This window comes from Corvus hawaiiensis, chromosome 22 (genome assembly GCF_020740725.1).
Source record: "Corvus hawaiiensis isolate bCorHaw1 chromosome 22, bCorHaw1.pri.cur, whole genome shotgun sequence".
Classification (NCBI taxonomy): Eukaryota; Metazoa; Chordata; class Aves; order Passeriformes; family Corvidae; genus Corvus; species Corvus hawaiiensis.
In genome coordinates, this window is record NC_063234.1 from 2,058,616 (window position 1) to 2,081,701 (window position 23,086).

The 23,086-nt window shown below is 48.8% G+C and overlaps 1 protein-coding gene across 3 annotated transcripts; it reads left to right on the plus strand.

Annotated features, from left to right (window-relative positions):
- Window positions 1-55: 55 nt before the first annotated feature.
- Window positions 56-23,086, plus strand: PUSL1 (pseudouridine synthase like 1). Of its 3 annotated transcripts, none has more exons than XM_048326336.1 (8): window positions 56-176; window positions 2,439-2,496; window positions 7,847-8,034; window positions 13,227-13,376; window positions 15,788-15,955; window positions 18,979-19,033; window positions 21,860-22,022; window positions 22,970-23,086. In XM_048326336.1, the coding sequence occupies exons 1-8, from the start codon at window positions 118-120 to the stop codon at window positions 23,020-23,022; spliced, it is 894 nt and encodes a 297-aa protein (XP_048182293.1). In that variant the 5' UTR covers window positions 56-117; the 3' UTR covers window positions 23,023-23,086. The 3 variants fall into 3 exon arrangements, with proteins under 3 accessions (XP_048182293.1, XP_048182294.1, XP_048182295.1); XM_048326337.1 differs by having other exon boundaries at window positions 13,287-13,376; XM_048326338.1 differs by lacking the exons at window positions 18,979-19,033; window positions 21,860-22,022.

Here is a 23,086-nt window from a genome sequence, read left to right on the forward strand (position 1 = left end):
CGGTGCCTCCGTGCCCCCCCGTGCCGGCGGCGGCGGAAGCGGCGGTGCCGGCCGGGGGAAGGGGCGGTGCTGCCCGGCCGCTCCGTGCCGGGGTCGGTGCCGGGATCCCGACCAGCCATGGTCGGTGCCCCTGCCCGGTACCTGGTGTTCTTTCAGTACTTTGGCACCAGGTACAGGTACGTGCCCCGCTGGCCCCGAGCCACGTGCGGGAGCGGGGCAGCGCCCGGGGCGGCCCCGGAGAGCTGCGGAGGGGTGGGAGAGAGCGGCGGATAGAGTTTGGGAGAGCAGAGTTTGGGATGGCAGAATTTAGGGAGTGCAGAGTTTGGGAAGGAATGGATGAGAACAGTGTTTGAGGAGAGCAGAGTTTGGGATGGCAGAATCTGGAGAGACCAGAGTTTGGGAGGGCAGAGTTTGGGGAAAAATGGATGAGAACAGTGTTTGGGGAGAGCAGAGTTTGGGATGGCAGAATTTAGGGAGAGCAGAGTTTGGGAGGGCAGAGTTTGGGGAAAAATGGATGAGAACAGTGTTTGGGGAGAGCAGAGTTTGGGATGGCAGAATTTAGGGAGAGCAGAGTTTGGGTAGGGCAGAGTTTGGGGGAAAATGGATGAGACCAGTGTTTGAGGAGAGCAGAGTTTGGGATGGCAGAATTTGGAGAGACCAGAGTTTGGGAGGGCAGAGTTTGGGGGAAAATGGATGAGAACAGTGTTTGAGGAGAGCAGAGTTTGGGGAAAAATGGATGAGACCAGTGTTTGAGGAGAGCAGAGTTTGGGATGGCAGAATTTAGGGAGAGCAGAGTTTGGGTAGGGCAGAGTTTGAGGGAAAATGGATGAGAACAGTGTTTGAGGAGAGAGAGTTTGGGATGGCAGAATTTAGGGAGAGCAGAGTTTGGGTAGGGCAGAGTTTGGGGGAAAATGGATGAGACCAGTGTTTGAGGAGAGCAGAGTTTGGGGAAAAATGGATGAGAACAGTGTTTGAGGAGAGCAGAGTTTGGGAGGGCAGAATTTAGGGAGAGCAGAGTTTGGGAGGGCAGAATTTAGGGAGAGCAGAGTTTGGGTAGGGCAGAGTTTGGGGGAAAATGGATGAGAACAGTGTTTGAGGAGAGCAGAGTTTGGGGAAAAATGGATGAGAACAGTGTTTGAGGAGAGCAGAATTTGGGAGGGCAGAATTTAGGGAGAGCAGAGTTTGGGAGGGCAGAGTTTGGGCAAAATGGATGAGAACAGTGTTTGGGGAGAGCAGAGTTTGGGATGGCAGAATTTGGAGAGACCAGAGTTTGGGAGGGCAGAGTTTGGGGAAAAATGGATGAGAACAGTGTTTGAGGAGAGCAGAGTTCGGGAGGGCAGAGTTTGGGGGAAAAATGGATGAGAACAGTGTTTGGGGAGAGCAGAGTATGGGTAGGGCAGAGTTTGGGGAGGAAGGGATGAGAGCGGAGTTTGGGATGGCAGAATTTAGACAGCAGAGTTTGGGGGGAGCAGGGCTTGGGGAGGAATGGATGAGAACAGTGTCCAGGTGAGGGATGGATCCCTTGCTGAGCAGGTGAGAGCAGGCAGGGAGCTGGACTCTGCTTCCTGCTGCCCACGGAAGCGTGAGGGCAGGAGATGCATAAAATCAGCAAGGATGAAAGACAGGAAAGGACAGAGAAGAAGGGAGATTTCCCTCAGGCTGGGGGTAGGAGGACAGAGCACTGTGTTTGCTGTGATGGAGGTGGTTTGTGGTGCCCCAGAGATGCAGGGGAAGCGATCTGTGGGCTGTGCTCCCTGAGGCTGGATTTCCCCAGGCCTCACAAACATCCCACGGGCAGATTTGTGCCTCTTCCCATTCCCAGGTGTGGGGGAGGACTCGTGCAGCCCCAGCTGATGGAATTGTGCCCATCTTGAGGATGTCATAGCACAGCCCCAGCCTGTGCCAAACCCCCCAGTTCTTGCACTGGGTCACTGTGGGGTCTGACCTAAATTACTCTGAGTAGTTTGGGTTTAGCCCCAGGACATTTCTCAGCCCTTCAGCAGCTTGTGGGACTGCAGTGGCTTCTGTGGCAGAGCAGGAAGCTCATCACAAACTGTCCTTGTGGCCTTTTAGTCCATTTATGACATTCACAAGTCCTGGCCTGCAACTGGCAACCAGCTGCTGGCCCTCAAATAGTTTTATCTCAAATTAATTTAATTTGTCTGCCTTATTCTCCTGTCAGCCTCTGTCTCAAGGGCCGGTCCAGAGAGGAACATTTGAAGGATAATTTTTATTTCCAACCTCCCTTCTTGAAAATAGCCACTGCATCAGCTTTCCTGCCCATTCCTCAGTGCTTGGTCCCTGCAAGTTCTGTGGGATGATCCAGGTTTTCCCATAGCAAACAGTGCCCTAGGAAGTCCTGGATGTGTTGGTGGGCTCTGCGTCAAGTCCCTGAATGCTGATACACATCAATAAATCGTGTTTGTTTTGCTCTGCAGTGGGGTTATGGAGACCAAGAGTGATCAGGCCCTGGTTGGAGTCCAGAATTATTTGGAGGTAGGTCCTTGCTAATCCCAATTGTCGGGAAAATGAAGCTTTTAGGGTCACATTGTTCAGCTGCAGAAATTATAAGGGGTCAATATTACTTTGAGATACCCAAATAAAACTGGCAGAGTGTTAAACACTGTGAAGTTCAAAACAAAATACTTTAAATGGGATCATCATACAGATTCTGACCCTAAAAAGATGTGAATCCTTCAATGAGACTTAATTGAGCCCAGAACTGACTCTGAGAGCCCTGCTCAGGTGCTGGCCCACCTGAGCTTTGTTAAGACTTGTGACTTTACCTCCCTTGTCCTTAAAACTGCCACAGTTGTGCTTCATGTCCAATTCCTTTATGGATTTAACAACTGGAGGCTGTCTGCTCCCAGGAGAGGATGTCCCTGACAGAGGTTTCCAGAACAAAGCACAGCAGGATGTCCATTGTTTCAGGCTGCTTCCATTTTTTTTGGAGTTCTAATACACCAGGGGGGGAAAAAAGTTATGATCCTGTTATCCCTGCACTGCTCCCAGGGATTCCCTAGGACCTGGGGATGGCTGTGAGGACCCCAGTGCTGTTTGGGCTGGCAGTGAGTATAAAAAGCCCCCTGTTACACCCAGGAGCAGAAAATGGGTCACTTGTGTAGGGTGAGTGCTCAGCACACCTGAGCATCGTAATCCAATTGGGAATTTAAATTGTTGATTAATTACAAGCTGCTGTGGGGCTGCTGCTGAATCTGGTGCAGGGCAGGAATCAAAAGGAAGCTGGATTATTTCTCTTGTCTTGGAAGTATTGTGGAGTTCAAAATGAAGCTTGTGCCTGTTTGGAAGATGAGAGGTTGTCAAAGAGCTGATTTCTGCAGGTCAAACCACACCTGGGCATTAATTTTGTCGCTCAGCCCTCATTTGGGGTCATTCTGTCTGACCCCAGTCACCAATTGCAGCACTTTGGGACACCCTGCTCTGCATTAGCTGCAACCCTGGTGGTGTGAAGGACAGAGCAGCCTTGGTGTCCCACCCATGTGACATGGCCAGGACATCCCCACGCTCCATGAGGCTGAGAATTCCTGGGGCTCTTGCTCAGAAAGAAAGTGTGAGGAATTACGGCTTAAATCAGAGTTCTCAGGGTGTATTTATGTGGCTTCCTGCCTGAGAATGTTGTAGAGAAAGTGCCTAAATATTGTGCAGACCCTGAAAGAAGAGCCCAAAAGGATTTTTTATCCCATTTATCTCATCCTCTGAGCCATGCAGGGCCTGAGGCTCTGGACTTGGGGTGAGCCCAGCAGTTGTTCTGTATTATCCCAGTGATGTCTGAACAGGCAGATGGGGTGGGTGGGTGGGTGATGAGAGGAGAAAAGAAGAAGAGAAAAAGACAAACATGAGCTTATTTGGTGTTGTCTTTTCACAGCATCAGCACTTTGCAGGCCAGCTCGGTGCTTTCATGTGGTGGTATTGATGCTGGGCACTGCTGTGTCTATTGGAACCACATGGGAAGCCTTAAAGCAGCTTTAATAGAAAACTTCTGGGGCCTGCAGGAATTTCTCTTCCTTCCTCCTTTTCTCTGCAGCCTTGAACTTCACTGCTTTCCCCAAAGCTAGGAAGGCAACTGAAGGGCAAAATTAAAGCTGTAATGAGATCCTCATTGTGTTCTGAGGATGTTCAGCCATTTGTTTGCAGTGCCAAATAACCTGGGAGGTGCAGATTCTGTGTTTCAGCAGCTGCCTCGTGGAAATTGGAATGGGCTGGTTGGTTTGTGAGTGTTTGTGCTGGGGGAAAGTCGCTGGGCTGGGGCTGAACAGATCTGTTTGTAACCCTGGGTCACCGTCAAGCTTTTGAAGTCCTTGGTGCTGCTCTGTGACAGAGCTCTGGGACTGTCCAGAGGAAATGGAGCCTTGTTTTAGTTCAGAGATACTTGTAGGAGCTTTTTGTGTGTCTTTGAGGGGGGTGAGCTTTGCTGGCAACACTTTATTTCTTGGGGACAAGTCTTGGAGCACTTGGAAGCCCAACTTGGGCTTGTTGAGCCCAAAGCAAATTCCAGGCCTTGTTTCCCCACATGGGGAGGTTGGAGCCCTGGGATTTGGCTCCCTCCAGTTATTCATGGAAACTTTTAACGTCCAGGACTTCAGGCTCTGTCTCAGTTCTTACAAATGTCTCTGCTGTAAAGGAGGATTTCACCTTTTGCTGAGGGAAGTGACTGTTACTTGTGGTAAAAATCACCTGCTGGGATCGACAGAGTTCCCTTCCTTCTCAGGCCTGCCTGGAACCATCTCCCATTTCCCATTTTGCTGGGGAATGCTGCCCAAACTCATCTTCCCCTCACAAAACCCTGTTTTGGCCAGCAGCCTTGTGCTAAGGGCAGATATTATTCCTCATGAAAGGAAGAGGGAGTAGGAGAGGAGAGAAAGGAGAAACAGCAGCTCCTTACTATGCAAGGCAGCTCTGGTACAACCTCCTTCCCCCCCATCCTTAAAAAAAAGAGCAAGGAATTCAAACAGACAAAGGGAACTGTCATCTTCAGCCTCTGTTTTGATAATAATTTCAGTGACGTCGGAGATCGCTTTGGAAACCTTCTCTTCTAACAAAATCCACATTCTCAGTGTATCCTTCCTGGCTTTCACTTCAGTTTTATCTATCCAACTGAAAATGAGCTGGGTTTTTAATTAATTTCAGCTGACATAGCACCCAGTGAGTCAGGGAGGCTGTGATGACTTGCAACCAGGAGCTTGCATGTTATTAATTATTAGAACACTGTAATTAATAAATTGTGCAGCTCCCTGGCAGGGAAATGCACTCCCTGTATCTGAGGCCATTCCAAAGGATGAAACCATGACCAATCCAGCTGCTGGGAAAGAGGAATTAACTTTTCCAAAACATTCCCAATGCCTGTAGAGGTCAAAATCTTGAGGATTTTTTTTTTTTGTTTAATTTAGACTTCAGGAGGAGAAATGGCTGAACTTTTGCTCCCCTGCCATGGGTGGTGTTCATCAGCAGGCCTGTTCTTCCTCCTGCCCCTCTAGCATGAGAGGAAAACTGAGCTGTGAGCAATAATATCCATCTGGAATGTGGATCCATATCATCCTGGCAGCCAGCAGTGGAAATTCCAGCATAATTCAAACTATGGAAGCGCTCAGTGAACAAAACCTGTTAGGGGACAGAGCAGCTAAATGCAATTAATGCTTTCCCCTGCATCCCTGGCGTGTCTGAGGGATAAACTCGCACCCTGGGATGTTGCTGTGTGGAAAAATTTGGGATAAATGCAAGTGTGGCTCAGTGAGAGGCCTCCAGCAGGTGCCAAAGCCAAGATTTCAGTGTTTCTAGCACCTGCTAAAGAGAAAAATATTTACATGTCCTATGGCTTAAAGGAGGGAGCAGAGAGCTGTGAGCTCTGAGCACACACAGCTCCTTTATCCCTTTATCTTCTTCATTTCTTTTTAGCTGGCTAAAGTGCTCAACTCCTGCTCCAGTTCCCCCCTGGGAACCCACAGATGATCCCAAACAGGATGGGGATCTGGATTAACAGCACTGAAGCCTTTGGAGTTCCTCAGATGAAAGCCCTGCCTGTTTTAGGGGCTTGTTTTTACTGCAAGGGCAGGAAAAACTGGTCCCTATCCAAGCAATTCCTGCATGTAAATAAATCATGCACCTTTTTTGAAATTCAGGGTGGGGGATATTAAGAGATTAAAGTGCACAGGAACCAGAGGAGGAGACCTTCAGCTGCTCAAAGGACTTTGGATGCACAGATAGAAGACATTTGCATAGGTGAAGGGGTCATTTCTTAGCTGCCTGCAAAGAGAAGTTCAGCAGTTCAGAAATTCTCTTTCAGGAGATTCTATCCCCTCCTGACGAAATGAAATTAAAAATTAAACTTGAAGCTGGAGGCAGCAGTTGGTAGAACATTTTCAGTGTATTTTTGTGTATCAGTGCATTTCCACAAAGCTTTCAGGTTCACAGACTGGGATTTGGTGTTGATGGTGGTCACATTCCTCCTTTGGATGCTCAGAAAGGTGGGAAAAAGCTGCTGGAGAAGGGCAGCTGTGAAAATCCCATTTGTGGAAGGTGTCACCCAATCCTGCACCTTTGTGGATTTGCTGGCTGAGCTGAGCAGGGGAAATAACCAGATTTACTTGGGATTCTGCTCCTCTTTTCCTCTCCAGTCTGGTTTCCAGTGGAGAAATCCAGTGTTCTGATTATTCAGCTTGGTTCCTGATTATCCAGATGGAGATGGGATGCACTGTGGGATCCAAAGCAGCGCTGCATCCAAGCCTGTAGCCAAAAAAATGAGGATGTTTTCCATGTTATCTCCTGTTCTCTCTCTTAACTCTTGTTTCCACTGGCTGGTTTTTGTCTGGTGAGGAAGGAGGGGGAGAAGAGGGTGGAGAGAGGGAGGGAGGAGCCTGTGAAACCCGAACATCTTTGGAGCAACTTTGCTCTTAAAAATCAACTTCTCTCAGACAAATTGCTGAGGCACAGGCCAAGGTCTGCTGCAGGAAACTTTCATTTCTGTGTGCTCCTCTCTTCATTTATCACTGCTTGAGGGTGATAAATAAAGATTTCTCCCTGTTAATTGTGACCACATGTGAGCTCCAAATGGAAGGATTAGGAAGGGGAAAAGCAGTTCAGTTCTGTTTCCCAGGCCTCCCCCTGCAGCTTGGTTACATTTTTCTCTGCCTCCCTGTGCATTTTCATGGAACATTTCTGAGCGCTCGGAATCCTGACTGCTCCAACAGGAGTCTGGAAGGTATTTGTGAGTCAGCAATTTGAATTTTATTGGGTCTTGTAGCCAATTAAAATCCAATGAAAACCACTGGGTTCGGTGCTCGGGAGTGGGGATGGGAAGGAGAAGGAAATTTCGAGTCATTCTTCTGGTTTTCTGCCTTCTTTTGTGGTTTTTCACTCTTTCAGATGTTTCACTTATTCCCTGGAGTGATTTTCACTGGATTTTCTGTCTGAGAGCCTGGGATTTGGGTTGAAATGGGCTGAAATGGGTGATTCTCTGTCTTCTCCCCCCCTCACCCAACGACACAAAGCAGAGGGTAAAGAGATGAATATTTTTAACTTTATTTTGTGCTCTTAAGGAAGCTCACATGATACAAAGCAGAGGATAGAGAGATGAATAGTTTTGACTTTATTCTGTACACCCAAGAAAGCTCTTGTGGCGTTTTGGATGTTGTGTGTGAGGTGATTTCAGAGTAAAAGCTGAGAAACTACTGATTTTCAGAGAAATCCCCCAAACAGGCTCCTCTCCATCACTCCTTTTCAGCCCACAGCAACTCCAAACTCCTCTGGGAGCCACAAAGAGGTGTGGTCAGCCAGGAGAAGGATGTTTTTCCTGAAGTTTTGCTGAATTCCTCCTTCTTTTGGGTTCCAGAAGGCGGCACAGAACCTGAGGCCCAGCGTTCCCATCAAGTTCCACATCTCCAGCCGGACGGACTCCGGCGTCCACGCGCTGGCCAACGCCGCCCACCTGGACATCCAGAGGGCTCCAGGGAAGGCAGCTTTCAGTGGGAAGCAACTTGTCCAGGGGCTGAACTATCACCTCAAGCCTGAGCCCATCTGGTGAGTCAGTGGAGAGGCAAAAATCCTTTATTTTGGATTTTTTGGGGGAAGGAGGAGGTGCAACAATGAGCTCCCACCTTCACCTGTGGGATGTATTTTTTTCCCCTGTTTTCTGTTGGGAAATCACTCTCTTGAACTTGTGTGTTTCTGCTGCTGGCCTGGTGCTTTAAACTCAACTTTGTGCCACCGCTGTTGCTGTGGGATCAGCTGCTGGCACCCCTAAAAAAGAGGAGTTGTGGCAGTTCAGTGTCACCATGCAAGGGTTGGATCCCCTGGGCTGCCACGAGTGTGACAGCTCTCAGTTATTGCTCCTTGGGGAATTGATTCTGCATCAGACCCAGGAAATGATGGTGAAAGCAGCAGTTTCTGCCAGGAGTGTGCCTCGGTCACAGAAATAATCACCCCACCTTGTGAAGGTTTCAAAAGATGGGTGGAATTTCACCTTCTTTGCTTTTCTTCCCGAGGTCTCTGTCAGGTGTAACTTTGTGTGTCCTTCCCCATAGGTGCATTTTTATGGTTCAAGTGTAGATTGAGTGAAAAACTTGGGATTTTTGGGTTAAAAGTCGAATCTGGGCTGTTGTGAGAAGAGCAGCATGACTGGGAAATCCACTCCCTGCTTTATTTCCTAATCTGTCCTTCGTGAAACAAGGCCTGGTGCAAATGCTGACAGAGCAAGGCCTGGGGTTTGGAGCCTGACATCAGCCTTGCATCTCCTCTTGGCTTTCCCAGGGAAGATTCTAGTTCTCCAGAGCTTGGGGAACCCCAAATCCAGCTCTAAACGTGCAGGGGCTCCAATAGTTTGGGGTCTGAGGGAGGGAGGGGTGGATGAAGGTGTTGCTGTTTCCCAGGAATGAGGAAACCCCTGCCTGCAGGTGCTGTGGTGCTGTGTCCCTGGCACAGCTTGCTCCAGACCTTCTCCTGAGCCCGTAAGAATCAGGGATGGGCTGCAGGGATCAGCTGCTGGGCCATTCCTGGGTGATGCAAGGAGCAGGATCAGGAGCAGGGACTCTGCTGTGTCATGTCCAGAGGGCACAGTGGCTCCAGGGCACAAATTCCTGGTGGCCAGGAGTTCGGTGAGGCACTGCTGGCCTGGCATTTGCTGCTCTGGGAGGGATGTTGTGACTGGGATCCCACTCAAGGAATTGTTTGGTGCCTGCAGCTCTCCTGGCCTCGGGATGGGGTTTCCCAGTGTTTTCCTGCAGCGTTTCTGGAGCTGTGTGTCAGTGGTGCTTTGCATTGATTTAAATGCAGTTTGATCCCTGGGATCTGCAGTGCGGCAGCAGCTGCAGCAGCTGCATTCCCTCACCTCCAGGCAAGCACCAGGGGAGCCAGCAGAGGCTGAGGGGGAAGAGGAAGTGAAATCCCTGGAATGTGAGCTCAGGAAGGCGCTGGGAGAGCCTCATATCTGCAGGCACAAAGTTCCTGTTCGTTATCTTGTTTTATCTGACCTCTTTCCCTGATGTTTGCAGTTCCTTTGGCAGTCCCCTGATGGCTCTGAGGACACCATGAGGCCACAGTGGCTTTTCCCTTTGATCCTGGCAATCTCCTGGCTGTCCATGTTAGCTCTGGTGTTGCTGGAGGACCCTCCTGGGCTGTTTTGGGTGTCCCCTGATGGCTCTGAGGACATCATGAGGCCACAGTGGCTTTTCCCTTTGATCCTGGCAATCTCCTGGCTGTCCATGTTAGCTCTGGTGTTGCTGGAGGACCCTCCTGGGCTGTTTTGGGTGCGTGAGCTCAGTTTAAGGGCAGGGAGAGGTGGCTCTTACACTGCTGGAGCTTGATCTAGAGCGTGGCTGCTGTAGGAAATGCAGCAATGCCAGCCCCCAGAGAGCCATCAGGGAATTTTCTCTGCTCCTTCGCCACCTTCTTTGCAAAAATTTGCAGAGTTGGTCAAGTCTTAAAGCAAAGTGGGTGCCTGAAAGAAAAGCAAGCTCTGATTTCCCTGCTTTTCCAACACAGCCCACAGGCAGGCCCTGCATCCCAAACCTGAGGTGGGATATGAGCGTGATAACAGAGGATTGATGCTTTGGCACTTCCAAATCCAGTTTCTCTTCAAGCAGCAGCTCAGTTCCTCTGCAGTGAGAGGCCACAGAGCAAATCTCCCTCTCTCAAGCTGTGAGTTCCTGTCCCTTGACAGCTTTCACCTTCCCTGACATGGGTGGAAAGACTCCAAAGCAGCTGCTGTGGGGTGGGGCTGGAGGCAATTTTTTCCACAATTAAAAAAAAAATAATAATCTTGAAATAGAATTTGTGCAGGGTTTTTTGGTTGTTCATTTTGTTCAGACTGAAAACCAGGTCAGGGCCTGGAAGTCCAAACCCCTTTCAGGATGTTGTAGCAGTCCCAGGGGGCATGGAGTTGGGTCAGAGTTCTGATTTCCTTCCTTGAAACAGTTTGGGAGCTGATTTTGCAGGCAGAAGGTGCCACTGCTGTGAGCAGTTTGTTCTGTGTCACCAACCCCTGAATCTCAGGCCATCTTCCCTGAATTTAGGCCTGGAATTAAGTCGTGTTGTCAAGTTTTAATGGCAAAAGTTGTCATGGAGAGCTAAAAGTGCTGATGGGTGGAGAGACAGGTCCATAATCACAGCCAGGTTTGTGATACCTGCACTGACCAGTCCAAGAACAACCAGATTTGCTGCTGGAGGAAGCTCTGAGCCAGGGAGCATCTCCAGAATGAGCCAGGAGTGGGATCTCAGGTGGGGAAAGTTCTGTTTCACTCTGAGGTCTGGCAGGTACCTTTGAGGAGGTGATACCTTCTGATAGGATGCAGCCCTGCTCAGTTAGTCTATCAGTCCAGCTTTTCCTTCTCCCCAAGGCTGAACCTTCCCAAAATTGCTTCATCTTCTTCCCATTAGGCAGAGGTGACAGGCCTGAGCCTGCACATCCTCATCCCTCATCCCTCCCTCTGGAAAAAATCCCTGTGCCAGGAGCAGGAATTCTTTGCTCATGCTGAAGAGAAAACTCAGAACTTTGATGTGGTTGCAAGCAGGGGCTGAAGGAGAGAGGGATCTTTGTGGGAACACATTGTTGTGGATGGAGCTTGGAAGGGAAGCAGGATTCCAGGCTGGCTGAGTGTGCCATGAGCCACAAATCCCTCTCTGTGGCCTGATGGTCTCTCCTGCCACTGCTCTGTCTCTTAAAATTGCAGAACACATCTGAAAGGATCCTGTCCCCCAAGAATCAGGGAGTATTTGAGAGCTGGAGTCATTTTAGGAGGACTTTGCTGTCCTTGAAGGAGGACTGGCAGTGTAGGAGTCTCACACCTCCTGTTTCTGGTTTTGTAACCACACAATAAAAGTTGTTGAGTGACAAGGAGAGCTGGGATTCCTCCCACCTCCTGCAAGCTGGGTTTTTGATTCTGTTTTCAGTGGAGAGGGCAGGATGATCTTTGTCTCATAAAATCCATTTCTAGTTAAATGTCTTGGAGTTTTTTTCCCTTTGACCTCTGAAATGCAGGCTCTGTTGGAAAGGTAAAAAATGCCACAGGTCTTTATTTCCGATCATTCACCCGTTTTTTAAAAATGGGATCTCAGCAAGGCCTGAAATGCAGCTGCTGGAATAAATTCTGGACAAACATTCCTGGCTAAAAGGAACAATTGCAACAGGAATTATGTGAGCAGAAATAGGCTCCTCTGAAAGACTCTTCCTAAAAGGATGGCTATTTAATAAAAACCACCCAAGTGTTAACAGAAGAAGCTCGAGACAGATCGTGTGCTTGTGGAGGCATGCAGACAGAGGGAAATAAATGTAATAATTTTATTATTGTGTTTAGAGGAGGCTGGAGGTCCTGGCTTCAAACCCCACTGCAGGCCTGGAGGATGGAGTTTGCATTTCTCCTGATGGTTTACAGCAGCAGAGCCATTCCTGGGCTTGTTATTGCAAATCTTTGTGGCTCAGCTTTAATTTCTCCCTCTGTGGTCTGAGCCAGGGGAGGGCTGTGAGCCAGAGGCCCTTGAGCTGGCAAAAATCCCCAGAGCACCAACCTTTTTTAAAGTAAATAAAGACATTTGTGGTCCCAAATCTATCCTGTTTTTTTGGCTGCCCTGGCTCCCTTCTCCTCGCTGAATTCCAAAGGCAGGAAGGCAAAACAGCAGGAGAAAAACTCCCTTCTAAGGAGAGGTCTCCTCTGAAGCAGCACCTGCAGGGGTTGTGGCTCAGTGCAGGGACTCCCTGCTGGCTTTTTCCTGCAGGATGGGGAGCACCAGAACTTTGGGATGAGGGAGAGTCACATCCAGTGCGTGACAACACTTTGGGAGAGGTGCAGGAACTCGGGGAAGCTCTGTTTCCTTCCTTGACAGGGAGAATTTTGTCTGACAGCCTCTGTGCCCTCCTTGCCGCCTCCCAGGCTGTGTGTGGTGGCAATTTTTGGGCTGGAGAAACAGGGCACTTCCTCCCTGTTAGCTGTAGAAGAAAACAGAGAAGTTCAGCTGCTTGGGAAACTCCTCCTTGCCTTGCCTGGGGTCAGTGGGAGATGGGTATGTGCAGGGGAAGAGCTTTTGGGACTGTCCCTGTGGAATGAGAGGGTTCCCACGGAGCATTCTGCTGGATTCACTCACACCCCACCTTGCTGATGCTGGGATTCATGTGGATTTTCCTGGCTGCACAAAGTCCTGGAGGTCCTGAGGGGAGGTGGGAGGGAAGTGACCACCTTTGCACCATCTCCATGTGCTGCAGGAGCTGCCTTTGGGGGTGAACAGAGGGGGGCTGTTCTTGGGGGGTCCTTCCCTCTCAGTTTGGGATCTGCAAAAGCAGAGGGGGAAGTGTCCCAAGGTGATGGGTCACCCTCAGGAGAGATGTTTCCTCAGGCACTGTGGTGACAGGACACAGGGAATGGCTTCCCACTGACAGAGAGTGGCTTTAGATGGGATACTGGGAAGGAATTCTTCCCTGGGAGGGTGGGAAGGCCCTGGAATGGATTTCCCAGGGAGGCTGTGGCTGCCCCATCCCTGAAAGTGTCCAAGGTTGGGTTGGAGCACCCTGGGACAGTGGAAGGTGTCCCTGCCCGTGGCAGGGGGTGGCACTGGATGATCTTTAATGTCCTTCCACCCAAAAATTCCACAATTCTGTGATATTCCATCAATCCTAAGCGTGGTTTCTCACATTCCAGTTCCCATCTGTGTGGCGACAACGGGAAAGTTTTTGGATTCGAGTGTGGCACCTGTGTCCCTCTCACCCTGTCCCCTCTGTCCCACAGCATCCTCAGTGCCCAGAGAGTGCCCAGCACCTTCCACGCCCGTTTCTGTGCCCTCTCCAGGACCTACATCTACCGGCTGCTGCTGGGCTGTGCCCACTATTCCCAAATCCCCGTGTTCGAGCGGGATCTGTGCTGGGCTCCTGCAGGAGGGTGAGTCAGTCTCCCTGGGGAGAGACCTCAGCAACTCTCTGGAAGGAAAATCAGGGAATTGGGGGGTGGGGGAGGGAGAAAAGGGGGATCAGGGGGGATTTTGTGGCTCTGCACAACTCCCTGACAGGAGGGAACAGCCCCAGGTGGGGCTCTGGGACAGGGAATAGGGCCAGGATGAGAGGGAACGGCCTCAGTTGCTCCAGGAGAGGTTTAAGTTGGAGATCAGGAGGAATTTCTCCATGGAAAGGGTTGTTAAGCATGGGAATTGCTGCCCTGGAGGTGTCCCAGGAACACTCAGAGCTCTGGGCTGGGGACAGGGTGAGGGTCAGGCACAGCTTGAGCTCTGATCCTGGAGGGATTTTCCAACCTCAGGGATTCCATGGCAGGCTTGGCTTTTGTGGGGGACGGGGAGGGGATAATTCCCACTTGTAAGACCTCGTTCCCTGTTCATGTTGACAGGATTTCAAGGAGGAAATTCCTGGAGTTCCATTCCCTCAGAGCTGCCACTTCCAGCTCTTTCCCACTGTTTCACCTGTGCTGAGCACACCTGGCTCTGCTGAAATCTCCAGGGGGGAGCCCAGCAGGGATTTTTGTGTCCCTGTCCATGGGAGGGATGAGCATTTTCCTTAGGTTTCCTTACTTTGCCCATCCTGCTGTGCTGCAGAGATGAAATCAGAGTTTCAGGTGTGACTCCACACCTAAAATGGGGGGGAAAAAGCAGACTCAGAGTTCTTTTATCATTCATTTCCCCCAAAATCTCCTCTGCCATGCCCTGAGGGATTTGTGTGTTTGAAAAAGAGCCAATGGCTGTGACAACCCTACAAAAACAAGCCAGGGTATCTGAATATTCACTTCTTTTCTTGGAGTAACCACCCAGACACAACAGATCGAGGAAGGGAAGCAAAACAAACCCAGTGCTATTAAAAAAAAAGTCAGATTTTACGGCTTGATAAACAGAAGGTGAGGGGGGGAAAAAAAAGGCAAACAAGCCCCAGAAATTAATTTGTTATTGTCCTTTTAGTTTATGTTGTAGTGAGATAAAGATAAATTCAAGGAACCTGGGGTTTTGTAGGCATTATAAAAAGTTGTGGTCAGTCCATCACCACTATTGGGATAACAATTGTGGGGCATGGAAAAAATCATTTCAGCTGTCTGAGGAGTGAAGATGACAAGGCCTGACTTTAAACTGCTGACTTTCTTCTCTGTGGGCTGTGGAAGGGAAAAATAAATATGAACTGGCAGAATGTGAATAAACATGAAATGTGCACAACATGCCTTAATCTCAGGCTTTAGGAAGCAGCATTTAATTGAGTCCAGACACTGCAAAATTCACATTAAACTCCTGTAGGTGTCTGGATTTCCAGTTAGGAACCATCAGTGTGGATTCTGGAATTCAGGGTATTTTTTTCTAGGTTGTTTTTCCTGGAAAAAAATGGAATGATGCTGGAAAATCTCATCTTGGTTTTTTCGTTTTGTTTGGGTTTCCTTGTGTGTGTTGGGTTTTTGGGTTTTTTTAAAATTTTTTTTGGGTTGGTTTTTTTGAGGGGTTGGGGTGGATTTTGGGGTTTTTCTGTTGTTGCTGTTTGGTTGGTTTTGGGGTTTCTTTTGAGTTTTTGTTGGTTGGTTGGTTTGGTTTTTTTGTTTTGGTTTTATGTATGTTTTTTGGGGATTTTTTGGGGTTTTTTTTTGTTTTCTTCAGAAACATTTTGATTTCTGGTCAAATCTAAAAATCCTAAGCCAGGGCTCAGGTGTATCTGCTGAGGCTTCTCTTAGGAGGAGAAATTTGCAAAAATACACTAAAAAAAAAAGCAAATCCATCAGTAAATCTGCCTAAATTCCTTTGCTGAAGTGTACTTTGAGCAGAGCTAAATATTTCAAACGAAGAAATCTGCAGGACATCAGAAATTCTGAGTTTTACCCTTGGCCCTTCCTTCTGCATCTGCACCAGTTTCATCTCTCACTCATCCCATTCCTGCTCCTTCCTGATTCCGCCTTTTTGCCTGCTGCAAATCCAAAGGTTGGGGAACCACCACAAGGTTTGATATTTTGATTTTTATTCTTACCTGGCAGCATCTTTTTGAGTTTATCAGCTGCAGACACTGCAGAGCGTTTCGGTTCTCGTGCTGCAGCCAGGATTTGGGGCAGAGTGACTGGAGCAGGGCTGTTCTGGGAAGCACAGCAGGATAAAAGTTTGGGAAGAGCTTTGGGTCTTGAATTCCAGCAGACATCAGGTCATTTTGGCCTCTCTGTTTGTGGTTTGGGCCATTCCGAGCTGGAAAATGCATTTCAATGTGGAATTTGTGGGCTGGGGTTTAAGCCTGGCTTAATTCATTGGGCTTTGAGCCTGGCTTAATTATTGGGCTTTGAGCCCTTTCCAACCTCCTGGTCCCACCTGCTGTGTTTGATTCCAGCCCCTTGGACATCTCTGCAATGAGGGAGGCAGCAAAATTCCTGCTGGGAACCCATGACTTCAGCACCTTCCGCTCGCTCAGCTCCGAGACCCCTTTCCGGTGCCCTGTCAGGACCTTGCTCCAGCTGGAAATCCAACCTGCTCCTGGATTCCTGTCCCACCACAACAGGTGAGAGCCCAGCACTCAGCTTTGGCCTGCAGAGCTGCTTCCTGAGGGTTTTTTGGTTTTGGGAAATGATTTCCTGCTTGCCCCGTGCTGAGGGTTCCGCTGAGGGACGGCTTGGACAGGACCTTTCTCCCGCTCTCCTCGCCACTATCCTGAGGGAAAAAGATCGGTTTGGTTTTTTTGGTTTGGTTTTTTGGTGTGTTTTTTGGGGATTTGGGGGGGCAGGGAAGCTGCTCCAGCTGTTTGGACGTGGAAAAGCCGGATGTGACAAGCTTGAGTGTGGAATTTGGCAGGGAGCAGTTCCTGTGAGGTGTTTTTGTAGCGTTTACACTCATTTTGGTGGCTAAAAACCACCTCTGCCAAGGGATTGGGGTTTGGTTTTTTTTCCTCCTCTGCCTAAAAGTTGGGAATAGAGGGAAAAACACCCAGCCAAGGCCTGGGTCAGTGCTGCAGGTCCCACCCAGTTCACACCAGTAACTCCCACTGCCTTCCCAGGGGATGTTGGTGAAGGGAAATCCAATATTCCTCAGTCGTTACATAAACAAAAGAGAGTTGAGGATCAGGTTCTTTCAGGGCCAGGTCTTGCAAGTATTGAAATTAAGTGGCTGAATTAAGCAGAAACTGGAGTTTTTTCCCAGAAAGATCATGGATATTTATCACCTGAACATGATTTTTGCTTTCCTGATGCCTTCTCTCTCTCTGTTGTGTCTCAGCTTGAAAGCAAACCTGTCTCAAACTGCATTTTTGTGCTTTTTAATTGGGGAAAAAAACCCTTTTTTTGGGGAGTTTTCCCAAGGATCCTCTACTAAATTTGGACATTTGTGAGATGGAACAGCAAGAGCCATGCTCCAAAACCTCAGACCTCAAAAGTGGTTTGCAAACACCGCTCCTTTCCCCAGTTTTGCCGTTTTTCAGCTCAAAACTGGACGGAATTTGGAAAAACACAGAGATCTGTGTGCCCTGAGTTCTCCTGGTCTTTCAGTTCCTCCCAGCTCCTTCCATCTTTTCCAATTCCTGCTTTTCCTGCTCGTGTTGGTGCCAAAGCACAGCAGTGATTTAGGTCATTTTAGTAATCCATGGGCAGGTGGAAATGTTTCCCTGTTTCTTGGAGCTAAAAACCACCATTCCCATGGGAAAAGGGTGACACAGGGGGCAGGGAAATTCCTCATCCGCAGGATTTTTTTCGTCCTTCAGAAAGTGGCAGAGCCCTGAGCTCCCCTGGAAATCACCTTGTGGAGATGCCCTGGGAGCCCCTTTGGACCTTCAAATCCAGCCCAGTTGGCTCCTCTGAGATTTAAAACACGTTTTAATTCCTCAATTTTAATGGAAAATAGGGGAAATTACCATTCTTTGCATAACTTGCTGCACAAACCCATCCCACACGAGGCCAGGAACAGCTCAGAGAGAGGAAGCAACCCTAAAAAAAAATGGGAATAAACCCACCGAGCTCCTTCCTGCTGGGATATTTTTGGTTTTGGTGACACATGAAGCCAAACCTGTGGTTTATAATGAGTCATTTTTATAATATATTGATATAAGTTCACTTAATGAATGTTTAGGCTGAAGGGGATGGCATTTAACTCTCTTAGAATACTTTAGTAATAACCACAATCCTGAGTTTTCTGATTTAAAGGGAAAAAAATTGTAGGGTTTGGGGCTTTGTGTCAGACTTAAATGTTGTGAGGGCTCTTTTGTTCCTTTGTTTATTCAGGGTTTGGGGTTTTTTTTAATTCCAGTGTCCTGGTTCCTTTTAATCTGTACAAATTTCCCATTTGTGATGGGGCTCAGGGTTTATTTGCCCATTTTGCAAATAAAACCAGCAAAAATCCCTCAAATACTTTGATTTTTATCAAATACTTTGATTTTTTTTTTCACTGCAGGAGGAGAATGAACTGTTCCTAAAGGGTTGGGGACAGTGGGAAAAGCTCATAAATAGGATTTTTAACTTTTTTTTTATTTTCAGCCTAATCTAAGGAGGTTTATTTTCTGTCCCAGAGGAGGAATCACAGAAGGACAAACCACAGTTTTGTCACATAAAGCAGCTTTTCTTCCCAGCTCTTCCCTTCCTTTCTGAATTGACCACTGTGAAATGTGAAAACCATTCCTCCCATCCACCCCAGTTGCTGAGCAACGCTGGAAGTGGAGTGGAGTGTCCCAAAAATGCTTTGGAATGCTCAGGATGTGCCCACTCCGTCACCTGGCTTGGGGCAGGACATCTTTTATTCCCTGCAAGGTGCTGGGTTCTGCTGCCAACTGGGAAAAAAACACAGCTGGGATTTTTTTAATCCACGAGATTAACAGGAAAAATGAAATTTCCCACTTGAAAGAAAGGGGTTTGTTCTCTTTGAAAGCCTCCAGAATATTTTTCCTAAGGATTTTGACTATTTTTGTGGAGCTTAGTAGATTTTAAGGCAACAGGGGCAGGAAAATCTGGGATAAAGGAGGTGGAGAGAGGGGGAATTTGGCCCTTTTTGGGAAAAAAAAGTCTTTTTATCCCAACACCAGCTCTGAGTTGAGCCTTGGCTGTGGTGTGTGGGGCATTTGATGGGATGGAAGTGGTGGAAACTCCTCATGGCCTGGCACAAAGTGGGATCTGGGGGCAGCAGCTGCCAACATTCACACCAGGGATGGCCAAAATCAGGGATTTATCTGTAAATCTGGCAAAAAACCAGCTCCCTACACTGATTTTTCAGTGTCTCTCCCATTGTTCCCTTTATCAAAGTGAATTCTAAGTAGGATGGAATTTTGGGATGCAGGCACTGCTCATTCCTGGCCTGTTTGGACCTCTCTGATGTGTGATCCCTCGATTTGTTTGGGGTTTTTTTATATATTTAATGTGAATATCAGATTTTCTTTCACCTGTAGGAAGGAATTGTGTCCCAGAAAAGGAGCTCTCAGGTGTCCCAGGTGCTGGTTCAGCTTAATTGGGGCAGTGCAGGTTAATTACTCACATTCACCTGTGACTTGTGGGTAAAAGAACCACTTGAAATTTGATTTAAATGCCTTTTTTTGGGCTTTTTTTTTAGGGGACTGGAGTTCTGGGAGGTGAAATTCAAGAGCAGATCCTTCCTTTACCGACAGGTACTGCCTGGAGCTGCTGCAAGACCCAAATTTTGGTGCTGCCACTCTAAAGTTTGATTATTTTAGCAATGTTCCAGCTGTGTGACACCCACAGGGACCTGGTATTAGCAGGATGAGGATCTGGGCTCTTCATTTGATCCATTAAAACCAAAATCTCCTAGATTTGTGTCTAAAACCCTCACAAAACCGTGTGGGAGGATGAAAGAAGTTTTGTTTTCCACAATCTCTGTCCCTTGCAGTGGTAAAACTTCTTTTTAGTGTTCTTGCTCTGCTCAGTGGCTCTGGGCCCAGGAAAAGCTGCCTGGAATTTCACTTCCTGGCTTTTTTTGGGAAGGGCTGATCGAGCTGTGCTGCACAAACTGCAGGAATTCTCCCCTCTGCCACAAAACTCTCCCCTGGATTCTCTTGGGAAGAATTCCTGTGGGGGTTTGCTGTGCCCTCAGCTCTTCCCAAACTGAGGAATCATTCCCAGCTCTCCTGGCCTTGGAGCAGGGAAAGGGGTTTGGGGTTTTTTTGGAGGAGAAGGAGGTGTTTTGTGGGAACAGCAAGCAGCTATTTTTTAATTCTGTTTTCATTCTGTTTTGATGTTTTGACAACCCAAATTTGTGGGTTTTTATCCCGTGCCAAGCAAGGCTCTGGCAGGGGAGCAAGGGGAGGACAGCAAATCTGAGGAGGGATGGATGGGCGGGGATTTAGTGACAAGAAAATATTGCTGGGAACCATTTAGAGCATGAAAAGGGCAAAATTAGAAGGGAAATGTTAATTAGTGACACCGCAGAGGGAGCAGGTACCCCCAATCCTCACCTCAGGTGCCTCACAAGGGACACTGGGGTAGCAATGGGATTTGAACACCTCAACCTCATCCATCCCAAAGGGGAGACCACACAGGGGAACCCCTGATCTCACCTCAGCCTGGGGGTTTTTATTGGACAAAAAGGTGAAACCACCCCAAAAGCTGAGCCATGGGTATTTTTTGCTGAAGTGGGGAGGCACCAAGCCCGTGGATATTTGGGATGAGTGCCATGAATCTGCTTTTTCCTGGCTAATTCCCAGTGTGGAGGCATTGAAGCTGAAGTCGTGGCATGCAATGACCTCTAGTGAGGGTGGATAAAATAACAGAGGAGGAGGATTTGAGCTACTCTGGGCACTCCAAGATCCCAGAATTTTGTAACACCTTGGCTTGTTGGATCTTTTTAAAGTGATTAACACAAGCAGGTTGCTCAGTGGGCTTTGGTTTATTCTTTTTTAAATGTTAAAGGGTCACAAACTCAGCCCAGGGATTCATTCCAGCACTGCAGTGAGGATTTTGGAGAGTCTGGAAAGGTCATGAATGGAATGAATGTTTGTTTAGTCCAGATGAGGGATGGATGTGGTCACCACACAGGGAGAGCTGGGGGTGGAGAATTGGAGGGGGAGAATTGGAGGGGAAGAATTGAAAATGAATTGGGGGGGGAGAATTGGAGGGGGGGAATTGGGGATGGAGAATTGGAGGGGGAGAATTGAAAATGAATTGGGGGGGGAGAATTGGAGGGGAGGAATTGGAGGGGGGGAATTGGGGATGGAGAATTGAAAATGAATTGGGGATGGGGAATTGGGGATGGAGAATTGGAGGGGGAGAATTGAAAATGAATTGGGGATGGGGAATTGGAGGGGAGAATTAGAAATGGAGAATTGAAAATGAATTGGGGATGGAGAATTGGAGGGGGAGAATTGAAAATGAATTGGGGATGGGGAATTGGAGGGGAAGAATTGAAAATGAATTGGGGATGGAGAATTGGAGGGGAGAATTAGAAATGGAGAATTGAAAATGAATTGGGGATGGGGAATTGGAGGGGGAGAATTGAAAATGAATTGGGGATGGGGAATTGGAGGGGGAGAATTAGAAATGGAGAATTAGAGACAAAGACCCACATTTGGGGTGCAGGTGGCACTGGCAGTCCCAAGTGCTGGCCCTCAGGCAGCAGCTCCTGAGGATCCAGGAGGGGTTTTTTGAGGCAGGAGGATGCTGAGCAGTGAGAGGTGTTTGTGCAGGAGGTGGGCACCGAGTGTGAGGGCTCTGCCCACCCAGCAGGCCTGGAATTGCTGCGTGTGGAGGGCGGGAGGGGAAGCTGGGACAGCAGAGGGGTGTGAAATGGTGAAATCCCAGATTGCTGGTGGGCTGCCCTTCTTGGGGGATTATTTTTTTCCCCTCTTTTTTGGCTTTCTGAGAGAAAAGACAAACAAAGCCGAGCTCCCACACAGTCCCCAGCTGAAATCAGCACTGCTGCTGTGTGAGGAGCCTGCAGGGAGCACAGGAGCTGCCTCAGTGCTGCTGTTCCTGAAACAAAACCCACCCTGAGCTCAGCTCCTTCCCACAGGTGAGACAGAACTTGATCCAAGGCAGTTCATTGCAGCTGGAGGTGATTTACAGACCTTGTGAGTGTCTTCAGCTGTAGAGAGGGAATAATTAAAGGAAATGGGGTCATTTTGCTGTTTATTTTCCCTTTCCACCAGCTCTGGTCAGTAGGAGATGCCACTGCACGTTGCAGGCAGGCTGAGAATGTCACCCCAGCCCTGCAGTCCCTGCTGGAAGGGGAAAACCAGCTTTTCTTGCAGATTTTGGGGTGTCTGGGGGTGGCTAAGGGGCTAAAATGCTCCCTGGATGAGGTGTTGGATGCCAAAGGCACACGAGGAGCAGCCAGGACTGTGATGGGCGAGTCCAGGCTGTGACTGGGGCACTTCAGACCTAAAGCAAGGGTCAAGGCTGATTCTTTGCTGATTCAAAACAGCATTTCCTCCTCAATATTCCAAGGGCAGCTCCCACACTGTGTCCTGTGGTTTCCCCAGGTCCGGAGGATGGTCGGGGCTCTGGTTGCTGTGGGCCAGGGGAAGTTGTCCCCTCAGGACATCCAGGAGCTGCTGGAGGTGAAGGATGCCCGGGCTTTCCCCCCTCATGCCATGGCCCCACCCTCGGGGCTCTTCCTGAAATCCGTGGAGTACAGCCAGGCAGGTGGGTGGAAGCAGGGAATGGCTTTTCTGGGAATCAGATCCGAGGGAGCAGCGACGCCCCTGAGCTGTGCTGGCACCCCCAGAGAGCTGGGAGGGACCCTAAAAATCATCCAGTAAAGATCACAGCGAAGGTGAGGGATTGGAGAGGTGTTTGCAGCAGCTGATGTGGAAAACCAGGGAATTCTCCCCTCTTGCTTGCAGGTTAATGAGAGGGAATTTTCTTGTTAATGACTTTGAATGATGCTTCAAATTCTTGTCCTGTCCCAGGGCATGCCTAGAACCCAAATCTCCTGTGGGATCTGCAGCTCCAGTTCTGTTCCCTCACTTCTCCCATGGAATTTAGGAGGCTGCAGGGCAGAGCAGAGCATCCTTTTGTTTATATGAATGTAAAAATTCTCTTCCTTTAACAGCAGCAACCAGTCCTGGCCAGGTTGGACAGGACTTAGAGCAACCTGGGATAGTGGAAGTGTCCCTGCCCATGGCAGGGCTGGAATGAGATGGGATTTAAGGTCCCTCCTAACCCAGACCTTTCCATGATGAACCATTGGAGTTTTTTAGCCTAAAAAAGCGGGGCAGATTTGCAGAAATAGCAAATGGAAGTTGGACATCCCTGATAGGGACAGCAGGAGCTCAAACTGCAAGGATTGAGCTGCCTGTGGATCATCCAGAGCCCAGGAAATGGGGATACAAAGCACTTTTCACCACCCTCAGAGCTTCCCCAGGCTCAGCAGGCATCCAGGTGGGATGGAGGAAGCCAGAAGGGAAAGGGAAGGAACAAAGAGCAGTGCAGGGAGCTGGAATTCAGCTCTGAGCTCGGCCCACAAAGGCAGCTGCTGGTTTTGTCCCTCTCCTCGCCAGGGGGAAGTGAAGCAGATCTCGAGTGCTTTTGGGTGGTTTCAGAGCCATCTCTTCCCCTAAATCAATGTTTTCTTTTTCCTCTCCCCTCAGATCTGGCTGCTCCGAGTGCCCCAGCAGAAGAGGAGCTCTGTGGGCTGAGCTGAAAGGACTCTTGTGGCTGTGGGGTGGAGGTTGGCCAAGTGATCTCAATAAAAACCATTGACTGTG

Coding starts and splice junctions, on each gene's coding strand:
- PUSL1 (XM_048326336.1), top strand. CDS start 118: ATGGTCGGTGCCCCTGCCCGGTACCTGGTGTTCTTTCAGTACTTTGGC. Junction 13,377..15,787: donor TGCTGGGCTCCTGCAGGAGG/GTGAGTCAGTCT, acceptor GTTTGATTCCAG/CCCCTTGGACATCTCTGCAA. Junction 19,034..21,859: donor GATCCTTCCTTTACCGACAG/GTACTGCCTGGA, acceptor TGGTTTCCCCAG/GTCCGGAGGATGGTCGGGGC.